Source organism: Salmo salar, chromosome ssa05, assembly GCF_905237065.1.
Source record: "Salmo salar chromosome ssa05, Ssal_v3.1, whole genome shotgun sequence".
NCBI lineage: Eukaryota > Metazoa > Chordata > Actinopteri > Salmoniformes > Salmonidae > Salmo > Salmo salar.
Window position 1 is genome coordinate 35,481,744 of NC_059446.1, and position 14,172 is coordinate 35,495,915.

Consider the following 14,172-nt stretch of genomic DNA (forward strand, 5'->3'; position numbering starts at 1 on the left):
CAAACCATGGTTTCCATGGGAAAAACACATTTGATGTGAATGATTTGAGTATTGTGACACACAAACAGGTATGATCCTCTCTCTCGCTTTCACACAGAGCGAGACTGACACACACACACGTGCACACACAAGCACGTGCACACACACGCACGTATACATTTTTATGAAATGATAATTAATAGGCGGTCACAGCTGTCAGCAGCATTCCCTCCTCATCTTGATGTAATATTACTAAAGCGTGCTCAGGCTTAGCTTCCTGTGTGGTCACGGTGAGCCTCAGAGAGGTGGTTAGTCTGACCTTCAACACAACAGACACAGCCACACACTGAAATGATATTACTTATCACATGCACTCCACACAATACCACTCCCAGTGGATGCTTCAGTATTCATGAGGCTGTAATGTGGTAATGAAGTCGGAGCATGCCAATGTGTGTCTGATGAGTGCATGCATGTGCAGTGCCTTGAAAAGGTATTCAGACCCTTGGATTTCTTCACATTTTGTGTTAAAGTGGGATTAAAATGGATTTAAAGAAAAATGTTGGGACAAATAACAAATTCTTCAATAAAATATAATCAATGCATAAGTATTCAGACCCTTTGTTTAGTCAAGCCTAAATTATACTGAACAAAAATATCAACGCAACATGCAAAGTGTTGGTCCCATGTTTCATGAGCTGAAATCAAATAACCCAGTAATGTCCCATATGCAAAAAAAAAAGTTTTTCTCTCAAATTTTGTCCACAAATTTGTTTACACCCCTGTTATTAGGCATTGCTCCTTTGCCAAGATAATCCATCCACCTGACAGATGTGGCATATCAAAAAGCTGATTAAACAGCATGATCATTACACAGCTGCACCTTGTGCTGGGGACAATAAAAGGCCACTCTAAAATGTGCAATTTTGTCACACAACACAATGCCACAGATGTCTCAAGTTTTGAGGGAGCCTGCAATTGGCATGCTGACTGCAGGAATGTCCACCAGAGATGTTGCCAGGGAATTGAATGTTAATTTATCTACCATAAGCCACCTCCAACGGCATTTTAGAGAATTTGGCAGTACATCGAACCGGCCTCACAACCGCAGAACACATGTAACCATGCCAGCCCAGCACCTCCACATCCGGCTTCTTCACCTGCAGGATCGTCCGAGGGGGGATGTTGGGGGTGCTGAGGAGTATTTCTGTATGTAATAAAGCCCTTTTATGGGGAAAAACGAATTCTGATTAGCTGGCCTGGTTCCCCAGTGGGTGGGCCTGGCTCCCAAGTAGGTGGGTCTATGCCCTCTCAGGCCCACCCATGGCTGTGCCCTTGCCCAGTCATATGAAATGTATTTCAATTGACTGATTTCCTTATATGAACTGTAATTTATTGAAGTTGTTGCATGTTTCATTTATATATTTTTGTTCGGTATAGTTCAGTGGTAAAATTTGTTTAAAAAAAAAATCACACAATAAGTTACATGGACTCACTCTGTGAAATAAAAGGGGTTGACATGATTTTTGAATGACTAACCGTTCCTCTGTCGTCCCTACATACAACATCTGTAAGGTCCCTCAGTCAAGTATTGAACTTCAAGCACAGATTCAACTACAAAGACCAGGGAGCCTTTTGAAAGCTTCATAAAGAAGGGCAACGATTAGTAGATGGGTAACAAAAACAAATCAGACATTAAATAACTCTTTAAGTATGGTGAAGTTAATAATTATGCTGTGGATTTTATATTAAACCACCCAGACACAAAGATACAGTCGTCCTTCTGAACTGAACTGCAGGACAGAAATGAAACTGCTCAGCGATGTTCCCGTGATGATTGGTGATTTTAAAACAGCTGCAGAGTTCAACGTCTGTAATGGTAGAAAACTGAAGATGGATCAATAACATTGTAGAGACTCCACAATACTGACTTAAATGAAAGAGTGAAAAGAAGAATACAAACATATAGAATACAAATATTCCAAAACATGCATCTTGTATGAAACAAGACACTAAAGTAATTGTGCAAAAAAACACAGCAAAGGAATAACCTTTATGCCCTAAATGCAAAGCCTTATGTTTGGGGCAAATCCAACACAACGGAGTAACTGCGTCCTTATTTTCAAGCATGGTGGTGACTGCATCATGGTACAGTATGGGTATGCTCGGCAAATACTGGGGAGTTTTTTAGGATCAAAAGAAATGGGATGGAGCTAAGCACAAGCAAAATCCTAGAAGAAAACCTGCTTTAGTCTGCTTTACAATAGAGACTGGGAGAGGAATTCTCCTTTCAGCAGGACAATAACCTATAACACAAGGCCAAATCTACACTGGAGTTGCTTACCAAGAAGACAGTGAATGTTCCTGTGGCAAAGTTATCGTTTTGACTTAAATCTGCTCGAGAATCTATGGCAACACTTGAAAATTGCTGTCTAGCCATGATCCCCAACATCTTGACACAGCTTGAAGAATTTAGAAAAGATTAATGGGCAAATATTGAACAATCCAGGTGTGCAAAGCTCTTACAGACTTATCCAAGAAGACTCACAGCTGTAATCAATGCCAAATGTGTTTCTAACATGTATTGACTCAAAGAGCTGAATACTTATACAACGACTATATTTTAGTTATTTCATTTCTATTAATCTTTCAGAAATGTTAGAATTTTTCTTCCACATTACAGTGTTTTGTGTAGATTGTTGACAAAAAAAGAACAATTAAATATATTTGATTCCCACTTTGTAACACAATAAAATGTGAAGAAATCCAAGGGGTCTGAATACTTTTGCAAGGCACTGTATGTGGTGATGGTACATGTACAGTATATACTGTATGTAGGCTGGCATATGTGTGTATATGAGTGGATGCACACATGTGTGAATACAGACTTGCATTTAAATGTGTGTGTGATTATGTGTGCATGTGTGAATTAGTGATGAGGGAAAAAAATCGATACAGCTACATATCGGGATATTATTTTGGCCGATATATATTGTATTATTGTGACAATATCGCAATATTATTTTTGCGCTAGTTGGCTGTACCTGCACCAAAACTCGAGTATTTTTCTTGTTCTCCATCTTCTTTTTAAATAGTGAGCCAATTTGTTTTCAGCACTTTTTTTCCATGACTGATCAAAACTCGTTTTTTATGGCTCTCTCTTGTCCCTCTGCAGCAGACATATGGTGAGCAATATGTTTGGAGCATTGAATCGCAATAAAATCACAGTATCGAATTGCAATACATATAGAATCGCAATACATGTCGTATCGTCACCTAAGTATCGTGATGTCCCTGGCAATTCCCAGCCCTAGTGTGAACGCAGGCTTGCAGGCTTGCATTCAAGTGTGTGTGTGTGTAGGAGTGCATGCATGGGTGTGTTCATGGGTGCATGTAGGCTATGGCTTTTGTGTGTGTGTGTGTGTGTGTGTGTGTGTGTGTGTGTGTGTGTGTGTGTGTGTGTGTGTGTGTGTGTGTGTGTGTGTGTATATATGCGTGCATGTGTCCATGCGATCATGTAAGCTTGTATTTAAACGTGTGTTGTATTAGGGTTGTCCATGTGTTGTATTAGGGTTGTCCATGTGTTGTATTAGGGTTGTCCATGTGTTGTATTAGGGTTGTCCATGTGTTGTATTAGGGTTGTCCATGTGTTGTATTAGGGTTGCCCATGTGTTGTATTAGTGTTGTCTATGTGTGGTCAGTGTTTATTTTTTGGGATGCCCGGGGCAGTGGCAGCTGCTGCCTGGTCTGTGGATTACGCTGTGCGGTATGGAGAGAGAATCAGAAGAATCTGGGTTGATAATTTAATCTACCCCCACCCCTGTCTGTCGGATGCTACTGGTGCCAGGTTACTTGACCCACCGCCGTCCGTCAGTCTGATCTAATCATTTCCACTCACTATTACACGGAACGTGTCCGAATTGGCACACTATTCCCTATGTAGTGCACTATGTTTGACCACAGTCTGACTGCAACAGGCTCCTCCGCTCCTCAGATAGATGTCAGATTGATTGACGGGTTGCTTAAAATGACCACCAACAGATGTGCGTCATAACGTTGTTATGGAAATTATAATAATAGCAATACAAAAACGGTGGATGCACTCTCAAACCCATTAACATGGCACTGATCTGGAGGGGGTAAAATGCTCCCTCTACATCAGAGGTCTCTGCAGCATGCTAGCTTGCAGGCAGCTCTCTCTCGGCTGGTTGCTACCCCTTGTTGCTAAGCTGAGAGCAACACTTCTGTGCTGTTTGGGATTCTGCCTGTTCTCAGTGAGCGCCAGCGACAGTGTACAGCACTACGCTGCCATTTTGAAGCTCGCTGACTATAATAATGTTTTGTCATCCATAGTCAACAACATATGAAATACAGGATTCTATGGTTGTGTTCTGATCATAGAACATGGGCTGTTTCTCTGTGATGATGAGGATTACGAGTGAGTGTTTCGTGACATGATGGCCTTATTTTGGCAGCTTATTTTGGCACTACACAGTGTGACCTTTGACCATTGAGTGTGTTGGTGTGTCACTCGGGGGCAGAGGGCCAGCTGATCCCTTCCAGGCCATCCCTGCCTAAGCACCACCAGACACAGTACCGCCCATATAAACACAACAACACTGTCCGCTCAAAAAAGCACCAAAACAAATTATGATTCATTTGTTTCTTTAAAAAAAGACCATCATTTGAATCATTAAGCTGAACCTGCGAGCCATGGGGAGATGGGGAGGGAAGCAGCGGGAGCCAGTTGGTCGGTACACTGTACATGTGGGACTAAGGGGTCGTCACACACAAATCATCTTTGATCTACTGTTAAAACAACCAGTGCAGATGACAGAGCCACTTCTGACCCTGGCCAAGATGGAGAGAGGATGGAGAGCAGGCAGAGGCCGGTCCCAGGTGGCGCCCCTGTGGCACTACAAACAGCCCAGCAGCTCCCCTCCCCTCTTTCCCCTCCAGTCATCATGGCCCACAGGGCTCAGCAGGTCTTTATTCCTCGACTGCGAAAACACCCACACACAGCTCCATTCACTGCCTGCCCTGCCTGCGCTCACGTTGGCTGGCAAAGCGCAAAGGTGTTGAAAGTGATGAAGAATTACAGTAAAGTAGGAAAACGATAAGGCAACAAAAACTGTGGCAGTACTTTCTAATGCACAATTATGAATACATTCATGAGCACGTTTGTCCATATGCTGGTGTATTTCCTGCCAAATGAAACGGCGGTGGGAAAAAAGGGTCCTTTGTTTCAAACGTTTGTATCACTTTGGGGATTGCCAAGCCAATCTGCCTCCTGTTGAGGGCCCAGATTTTCTCGTCTCTTCTTCTCCTGCAGAACACCTCAGGTTGGATCACGACACACAGGCCTCATGGAGGACTGTGTCTCAGCACAGATCAGAGCAGATCAGAGTCAGAGCAACCGTCATTTGGGCATGGACATATGACGCAAACACTGATCAGAGCACAGACAGACAACAAGAGGCTTTGAAGTTGTAACCTTTCAGCATAGAGGCCTCTGATCCAATGGTAAGGACTGGCCTTTGTTCAAAGAAGCCTTCAGTCAGACCATGGAAAACAACATGAGAGCACCACACAGCATCGTAGCACTAGATACTGTGACGTACTGTAGCCAGAAAATATAAATATTCAAAAGTATAATATTGATAATATTCAAATGTAAATTAAGATTTGAATATACAGTACAAGAAGGTTAAGATAAACAATATCATTTCTTTACTATGCTAACATTGGCTTAATGAAAATCCTCTGCATGTCAAAGAATCTCCCATGAAGCAACTCTGTTGTAATTCCATATAGGACTCCAGCAGCTCATCACTAGTACCCTCTGAGGACGCTTAGACAAGAGGAATAGATGGAGGTCTTTATATCTGCACAACATAGAGGAGGGTCATGACCTGAACATCAAGAATAACAATCATTTGGAGTATTCAACTGCAGTAGAAACATAATATGGATCTGTTATAACAGACATGAAAATATGCTGAATACTATATTCACCATGGCCATTCTAGCTAGGATGAGTTTTCAAAATGACCAAATCTCTAACAGCTTTTCGTCTCCTGGGCACAAGAGAGAGCAATCTGGCGTTGTGGTGTCATTGGCTTCATTTTGATAATGCGCTGTAACTTGCAGTGCAACCACATGTAACCATGGCATTATCTGGTCAGCCTGCCAGGCGGACACAGCATCCACAGGAGATGACAGTCCGGGGTTCAAAGTGCATGGCCTAATATTGCAATATTCCTCTCGCTTCCGAGCCCCTCCACCCCTCCTTCCATCCTCTTCTCTCTGCCAAACCCCCCCATCCCTGCCAGTTGCGTCATCGGGCTCGGAGATATTCCAATGAGAAAATGCAATGCTTGGATTTGGCTGATTACATCATTGGAATTTTAAAATGGGGAACATTAATCCACAGCGGCCCACATTGGGTTTTCTAAACTGGCTGATCATGATCTGCAGCCTCTCCAGCAGCCTATTCACAGCAAGGCTCTGGGGCTTGGCTGCTTGGAAGACCTCTCTGTGTTACACAAGTGGTACGCCAGGTAACACAGGAGAGGAGAGGGAAGCAGCACCACTACAGCACCACTACTAGAACCAGAATGGCTCCTCACTCCTCCACTAGCTGCCTCTACCTCAAACAGAATCCTTGGTAGTAGGACATATGGGATTTGATTCTGTCCTTCAAATACATCTGAAGTAAATCCTCATTCATGTTTGTAAAATAAAATGTATGAAATGTCTAACTGTGTAACTTACACATGTGTACTACATGTCCTCCATATCTATGCGGTATCAAAAAATCCTTTGCTTAAAAAAGTCCTTTGCCTGTCTTGCTGCCTGTCTGCCTTACTGCCTGCGCCTCAACATTGCAGTCTCTCTCCGTAATTAGCCGAGCAGCAGAGCTAATGTACAGCTCTGGTTGAGACTGCACCATGGCAACACTGTCTCCTCCCCTCCTCAAGGTCCTCTGCCCCAGGGACAGACAGAGACACAGCTGAAGACGTCTTATGGCTTCATGTGTGGGAAGGCAGTGCTCAACATTACTGCCTTACTTATTCTAACACAGGGATATGTACTAGGATATTATGTAATTCAGTTCAACTACAAATTAGGGCCATCTCCAAGATACGGTGGCTAAGATTAGTGCTTAGACATCACGCAGTTGCCCTCAGTGAATCTTTCATTTTGTAAAAGGCTGGCAAGAGTGATACTGAGACCCATGAATGATCAGGCCATTCAACTGATCGTTGATCATCTATGCGATTCATTGACACAAATATCCCTGCACATTCAGTGACCAACTCTAGGAGCCTGAGCTCTGTGACATTACCATGGGCCAATAGACAGACTGAGACGACTGAGATCAGGCAACGAATCCCAGGTCCAAGCCCATCCAGCCGTGGCTTTCCTGCTCCAAATATACATTTAGAGAGCCCTACTGGGGCATCTGCTATTACAAAGGCTTAACGGGAGTTCAAGTCTCTTTTCCTATTTCCTGAAGCAGCCCTTCTGAAAATCACAATGACTAATATCACATAATAAACTGCTTTTCTTCTTTTGAAGCACTGCTTCTTTAAGCATCACCACCCTTTCTTCACTTGTAATGAGTTTTGGGGGACTCAAGTTTCAAGACGACACTATCAGCCTGAGGTTAAAGAGCCATAGTTAACCCTAAATAACAGACAACAGGCCTATACTGTATTTGCTAGTGGTGGGGACCATTATGGATAATTTGATTTGATATGTTTGATATTGACATGAGCGAGGAATATCGTGATATTGGTTTATTCTTCCTGTTAACCTACACTACTATGTAAAAAAACATACATGACTGTTCCTGCATGCACAAAACCCTCTCACAGACATTTTCATAGGCATTAGCATACTTAAAGGAAAACTCCACCCCAAAACTATCTTTCAGTATTTGTTTAATTAGTCCATTGTTGAAATAGTCCAAAAACTTTCAAAATACAGAAATCATGATTTCTGTATTTTGAAAGTTACATATATTGAAAACTTAGGTGTTGAAAAGCAAAACATTTTGGGACTATGTCAACAATGGACTAATGAAACAAATACCAAACTATAGTTTTTGGCTGGAATTTTCCTTTAAAGGAAAGATGGGCTTAATTGACACAATGTCACACTTTTTTTCTACTTACCCAGAGACAGATTAACTCATGGATACCATTTTTATGTCTCTGCGTACAGGAACAACTAGCATGCTAGCTGTTCCTTTAGACTTCCAGTCATTGCGCTAACACATTGAAACTGCACGCAGAGACATCAAATTGTATCTATGAGGATGCTAAATTGCAAAAATGTCGAACTATCCCTTTAATTACCTGCTCATGGGGCATCAACAGTAGATTGATGGCCATTGTATTCGGACTGGTTGGGTAGGTAGATTGATGCCCATTTATGACATTTCCTCTCCCTCTGTGCATGTAGGGTGTCTGAATATGCCATATTTGAGGAGAGGTTGGTGGCCATCTGTGTCTTGTCTACACTGTATGATTGCAGCTCTCAAACTCATATTTCCTTTCCTCCCCTGGATTTGTGTTAGTGCCTCGTACACTGTAGTATTACACAGAGTATTTTACTGTGTTCAGTAAGACCCCTAAGACACTGCCTTGCCCAATGTCTTCAGACTCAACAGTAGATTGATGCCCATTGTATTCGGCCTGGTTGGGTAGGTTTTAGGCTGCCAGAACATTCATACCCGGCCTAATTGGCAACCAGTGAACATTCACTCAGTTGCAATGTTTTAAAAGTTTAATGAATTCCTATTGTATGTCAAGTGCATACTTGTGGTGTTTCCAGGTGGTAGTTGTGTGTTAGCTCATAAAGTTGGGTAGGTTGTTTCCAGAGGCAGTTTGGAACTAGGTAGAGATTTTGCAACTTAGAACAGGCGATTTTTAAGTGCTGCACGCTTCAGCACTTGGCAGTTCCGTTCTGTGAGCTTGTGTGACCCTACAACTTCACGGCTGAGCCGTTGTTGCTCCTAGACGTTTCCACTTCACAATAACAGCACTTACATTAGACCAGGGCAGCTCTAGCAGGGCAGAAATTTGACGAACTGACCTGTTGGAAAGGTGGCATCCTATGACGGTGCCACATTGAAAGTCACTGAGCTCTTCAGTAATGCCATTCTACTCCCAATGTTTGTCTATGGAGATTCATGGTTGTGTGCTCGATTTTATACACCTGTCAGCAACGGGGGTGGCTGAAATAGCCAAATCCATTAATTTGAAGAGGTGTCCCCATACTTTTGTATATATAGTGTATATGTAGTCCCTCCTAAGACTAGCTCTTCAGACTAACTCTATACGGTAAAGATGGGCCTCAAATCCTCACTACGATTTCAAATAATCCATCGATCACACCTCAACTATCGCCAAGGTTGAGGATTGGCAGTAGACTATGTTTTTTTAATTTAAATCTTGGACATTAAGGTTCCTAACATTGAAGTAATGGCCAGAAGATGGCTGCTGTGCTGTTAGTATAAAGATGGCATGGTAATGCTACACTGAGTAAGGGTGCCAACCGCCAACGTTCTATAGTTCCAATGCTTATAAATCAACCGCAACCCAAATACCTACGGGTGCCTTGACCCGGGCGCCTTGACCCGGGCGCCTTGACCTGGGCGCCTTGACTCGGCCGCCAGTCATAAAAAAATAACACAATAGCAGAGAGCAGCAGAGGCGCTACAATGACGCATAAAGACAATTACATCACTGCCCAATGAAGTTCTTATTGCTCTGCTGTGTATGGCCCGCTGAGCCCTGCCAGCTCCAACGGTGGGCTGCTGCCTGCTGACCATGTACTACATAGAAACTTTGATAACGTACTATGGTAATCCACCATGTAATCTGGACAGGCCCCGCTTGTGCTAAAGCTTAAATACAGTACTACAGTACAGTCAGGGGAGATGCAGAGATGACACCAGACGCTGGATATCAAATATAATGTATGTTCAGCAGAATAAAAAAAATATAAATATATTCGTATACAGTATTGCTCATGCTCTGTAGTCTGAAGACATTGGGCAAAGCAGTGTCTTAGGGGTCTTACTGAACACAGTAAAATACTCTGTGTAATACTACAGTGTACGAGGCACTAACACAAATCCAGGGGAGGAAAGGAAATATGAGTTTGAGAGCTGCAATCATACAGTGTAGACAAGACACAGATGACCACCAACCTCTCCTCAAATATGGCATATTCAGACACCCTACATGCACAGAGGGAGAGGAAATGTCATAAATCCAGAAAAAGCTATGTCAAGGCCGGTGTACCCCATCTACAGTGCAATGAGAAGAGGGATATTAAGAAGGGATTGTTTGTATTGTTTGGAACCAGGAACGGGTCGAGTTGTGCTCTCTCTATCTGTTTTTATCTGTCTCTTTCTCTAGGCTGGGGATATCTGTCTCCATTTCCCAGAGAGAGAGGGGGGGGAGATACTTTTTTAAGCACATTCAGCTCAATGGGTAGACACAGTATACTGTATATCTACTGGGCAATAATGACTGATCAGGAACCAGGGGCCTGTTAAAGGATGATCTGTGGTCTGTGCTCTAGCATAGACATACTGTATGTTTGGTTAACGTCAGTCACCCTCTCACTCATCTTGTCTTTTCACTGGGGAGGGAGGGGGGAGAGAGGGAGAAGGGATGGAGGGAGAGCGCAGTGTCAGGCAAACATATGCTTCTGTAGGTGACTATATGGTGCTTATACTGTGTTGATCCCATTCAAAGTGGTTTTTCAGAGGCATAGTGACTAAGACCAATCGAAACAGCAATGAAAAACACCGACACTACTGGAATTGCAGTGAAAACATGAATAATTGAAACCAATTGCTCTATGTTAAACAGATGTGCAATCAACAGCAGGTTCAAAAAGACCTTCCACAGTTTAATTGTTAGATTTGTCAAAAGGAATCCACATATTTCAACTATGGATCAACCTTCATCATTTAGTTTAATGCATTCAATTTGTTCAAGGCCTCATTTCGATGGGGGAAAAAACAACGTATTCAGTGCGACTTCAAAGATAAAAGACGTGATTGTTTTGAAGGCGTAGCGGCTGTATATTAATGAAGCAGCACCTCGTGCACATCCTCTTAAAATGGCAGAGAAAAGCTGTGCTAATTATACTGACGCACAGAGCTGAAGCAGCCTGCTGAAACATGCCCACACCATGTAGCTAGTTGATTGGAGCTTTTGATCTGGACAATGCATGAGAAAGACAGAAGGCAGAGATGAGAGGATGATAGAAAAAAAAGAAAGATTGGAGGCCAGCAGACCAAATGGCTAAAGGGCTGCTTGGATAATGCATTAGCGAGATCAGATGGCACTCAGTGCAACTACGCTACACATGGGAAGAGATGCACTGACTGCATCGCCAAATGTTCTCCTCACAAGACACAACTCTCTAGAAAATGGGAAAAGACATCTAAATCTGTGCATTTCAGCTCTTCCCGCTTTAGCATTTAGTCTTCATTCTGCATCTCAATATTAATCTGAAAAAATCAACATGTTTGGAGACAACAGCTTCACAATAATGCATGAATAACAGCATCCAGTCAACACTCTACTGTGAAGAATATTCCAGATCTGCAGGCCCTTGTCTACACCGCTACAGTATACAATACATGCATCCACTGGAGCCAGAGCTGCGTTTCTAAAATTACGAGCAGTGGAACAATAGCCCGAGCGCTGTTGAAAGCGCCCACGGACACCCACAAAAAAGGAGAGGAGTCAGAAGGCTTGGGGATAGGCCCAGTCTTCAGCGTTATCGATGTGATGCATGCAGTCCCGTGGCAGTGTGTGGGTGTTCTAGTACGCTCTGGCCAGGAGTTAGTGCTGCGATCTGAAGCATACCCAGCCAAGAGCAATAGAGGAATAGAACCCAGATAAAGCAACAGGAGATGACTGTTGAAACTAGAAGTACCATACATAAATCACACAGCACTGTTTTCTGTACATATTATTCATTATAGATTATAGCAGTAGGGGGGCGAGACCATGTGACCGTGTCCCCCCATAATCAACCAATGAAAGGCCTCTTCCTCCTCCCTCGTCTTCCTGACAGAACAAGGGAATGATGGTCCCATCATTGAATCAGGAGTACATCCCTGCACAGCACATTCCCGTTTCTAGGCCAGCCGCTACCTTGATCAGCAAAACCCCCTAAATAAAACAAAGCAGGCAAGCAAACAAACAGCCCTCCCCTCCCCTCTTTCCTCTCCTCCCTGGCTGGCTGGGAGAGGCAGAGGGTTGAGCCCAGGCAGGGGCTCTGACAAACAGCATTCGGATCACATGGCCTGGCCTCACCATACATGGCAGAAAGCAGGCAAGCCGGTTTACACACATCATGTACATGCTGTACAAACAGCCCACGCCAATACACATTTCATTCAATTCTGCAGTATAAGTTTTTATAAACATATACTGCAGATTTGTATTATATGTTGAGTAGAATACTTATATTTAGAGTAAGCCTAACCTTGAAACGAAGCAGGTCCACATCTCTGTGAATGAAGTACTGCAAGTCCATGGGGGCTGCAGCAGCTTTTACAGGAGGTGTGGGAGGTGAGGTTAGGCTCCAGTCCAGTCCAGGGTCATTGTTAGACCAACACACCTGACTGTTCAAGCTCTACTACTTTTCTAATAGCTGTCAAACGATCCCCGTCACTCTGACGTCCACGTTTGTGCCGGCCTCTTCTCAACCACAGAATCCTTGCCCCCTCTAATGGTGTAGAAAAAGTTTACTTTTCTAAAAGTGCACATAAATATTGCAGCACACCTTGTCCCCTCTGTTTCACTGTGCATTTGCAGTGATTCACCGTGCTGCTCTCCTCCCTTGAATCTTTATGAGTCCGGTACATTTTGTTTTAGGCAAAGGTCTGTTCGAGATGTCTATATATGTGTGTGTGTGTGTGTGTGTGTGTGTGTGTGTGTGTGTGTGTGTGTGTGTGTGTAAAAGAGATCCAAAGAGACAGAGAGGGGAGACATATAGATAGATATTAATACAGATTGGACAGGTAGTATTCACAAGTCCTTGTCCAATGACAATTGATACTGCAAGTGAGCATCAGTGTGCAGCCAGCCACTGACAGGCATGAATACAATATAGAAATGACTTACAGGGGAGAAAGTCTCATGGCCGTTAACCAGACTAGCAGATTGTCATAGCTAATAAGATTATGGAGTAACTGTGTTGCACTGGACCACGTCAGCTAGCTGGACGACTCTCCTCCCACGGGGCAGGGCACTGCTGGCTAGCCTGGTATGGAGGTTATACAATACCAAAGATTGTGGACCGAGTAGGATCCCACAATTGGCTCCAGTATCTATTTCATGCCTCTTACATATCTGGATCCATGCTGTGTCCCTCCTGAATACACTGTACTGGATATTAGGGTCAAATGTATCCATTTTGTTTACCTAAATACAGCTTTATGTCCACATGGCAGCAAAGACAAACAGACTGACCTACTCTTCTATGTTTTATCACACCAAAATGCTCAAGGCTGAGATCCCACGAGTCTCATGTACTGTATAAAGTAGCACAATGTTGCAATTGCATTTTGCAAAAGCTACGATTAACACAAAAATGTGTAGGAATTCAGAGTATCAAACCAAAGTATCAAAGTATCAAACCAAGCACAGAACATCCCACACTGTCTGACACCAAACTGATTGTGGACATCCAGTTCTGTAACCCCTGAGCATCCGTCCAGCACTCAGCCCCAGTTATTAGTCAGAAACAGGCACACAACCCCCCCCCCCCCTTTTCTACAGACACACACTGCATTTAGAATGACATCATTCTCTGAATGCCAAGCTGTCTGGCCTTTAAGAATCACCAGAGATAATGGAGTGGATGGAGTGGGGGAGGTTTGGCCCCCCTGGGATCCACCCCAACCCCATCTTTGTCTGGGGCGGCCTGTGATCAACACTCTCTAAAAGGGAGAGGCAGCACCCCACCAATCAACTCCACTACACTCACTGACAGACAGGCCTCACCACCAGGAACCTAACCTCTCCTGTTTCGTACCTCTCTCTGTACCACTCCAGATGTACTGTTAGAAAGCTATGCATTATGACTGGCTGTACATGTCCCAGGGTTGACATCTCAGGCCAGACAAACAGCGAAAACCAACCAACTCCA

General features: G+C 43.5%; 1 protein-coding gene across 9 annotated transcripts in view; it reads right to left on the minus strand.

The window, feature by feature from the left end:
* The window catches only part of LOC106604729 (disks large homolog 3), a 142,736-nt gene that overhangs the window by 68,096 nt on the left and 60,468 nt on the right, over positions 1-14,172 (minus strand). Inside the window, exon 1 of one of the 9 annotated variants that reach the window (XM_045718120.1) lies at positions 12,505-12,570. The exons of the other annotated variants lie outside the window; for them this stretch is intronic. Within the exon in view, the coding sequence (XP_045574076.1) occupies positions 12,505-12,555 (51 nt within the window). The 5' untranslated portion in view covers positions 12,556-12,570. Of the gene's footprint in view, positions 1-12,504; positions 12,571-14,172 lie in introns of those variants that run through there. 9 annotated transcript variants of the gene reach the window in all.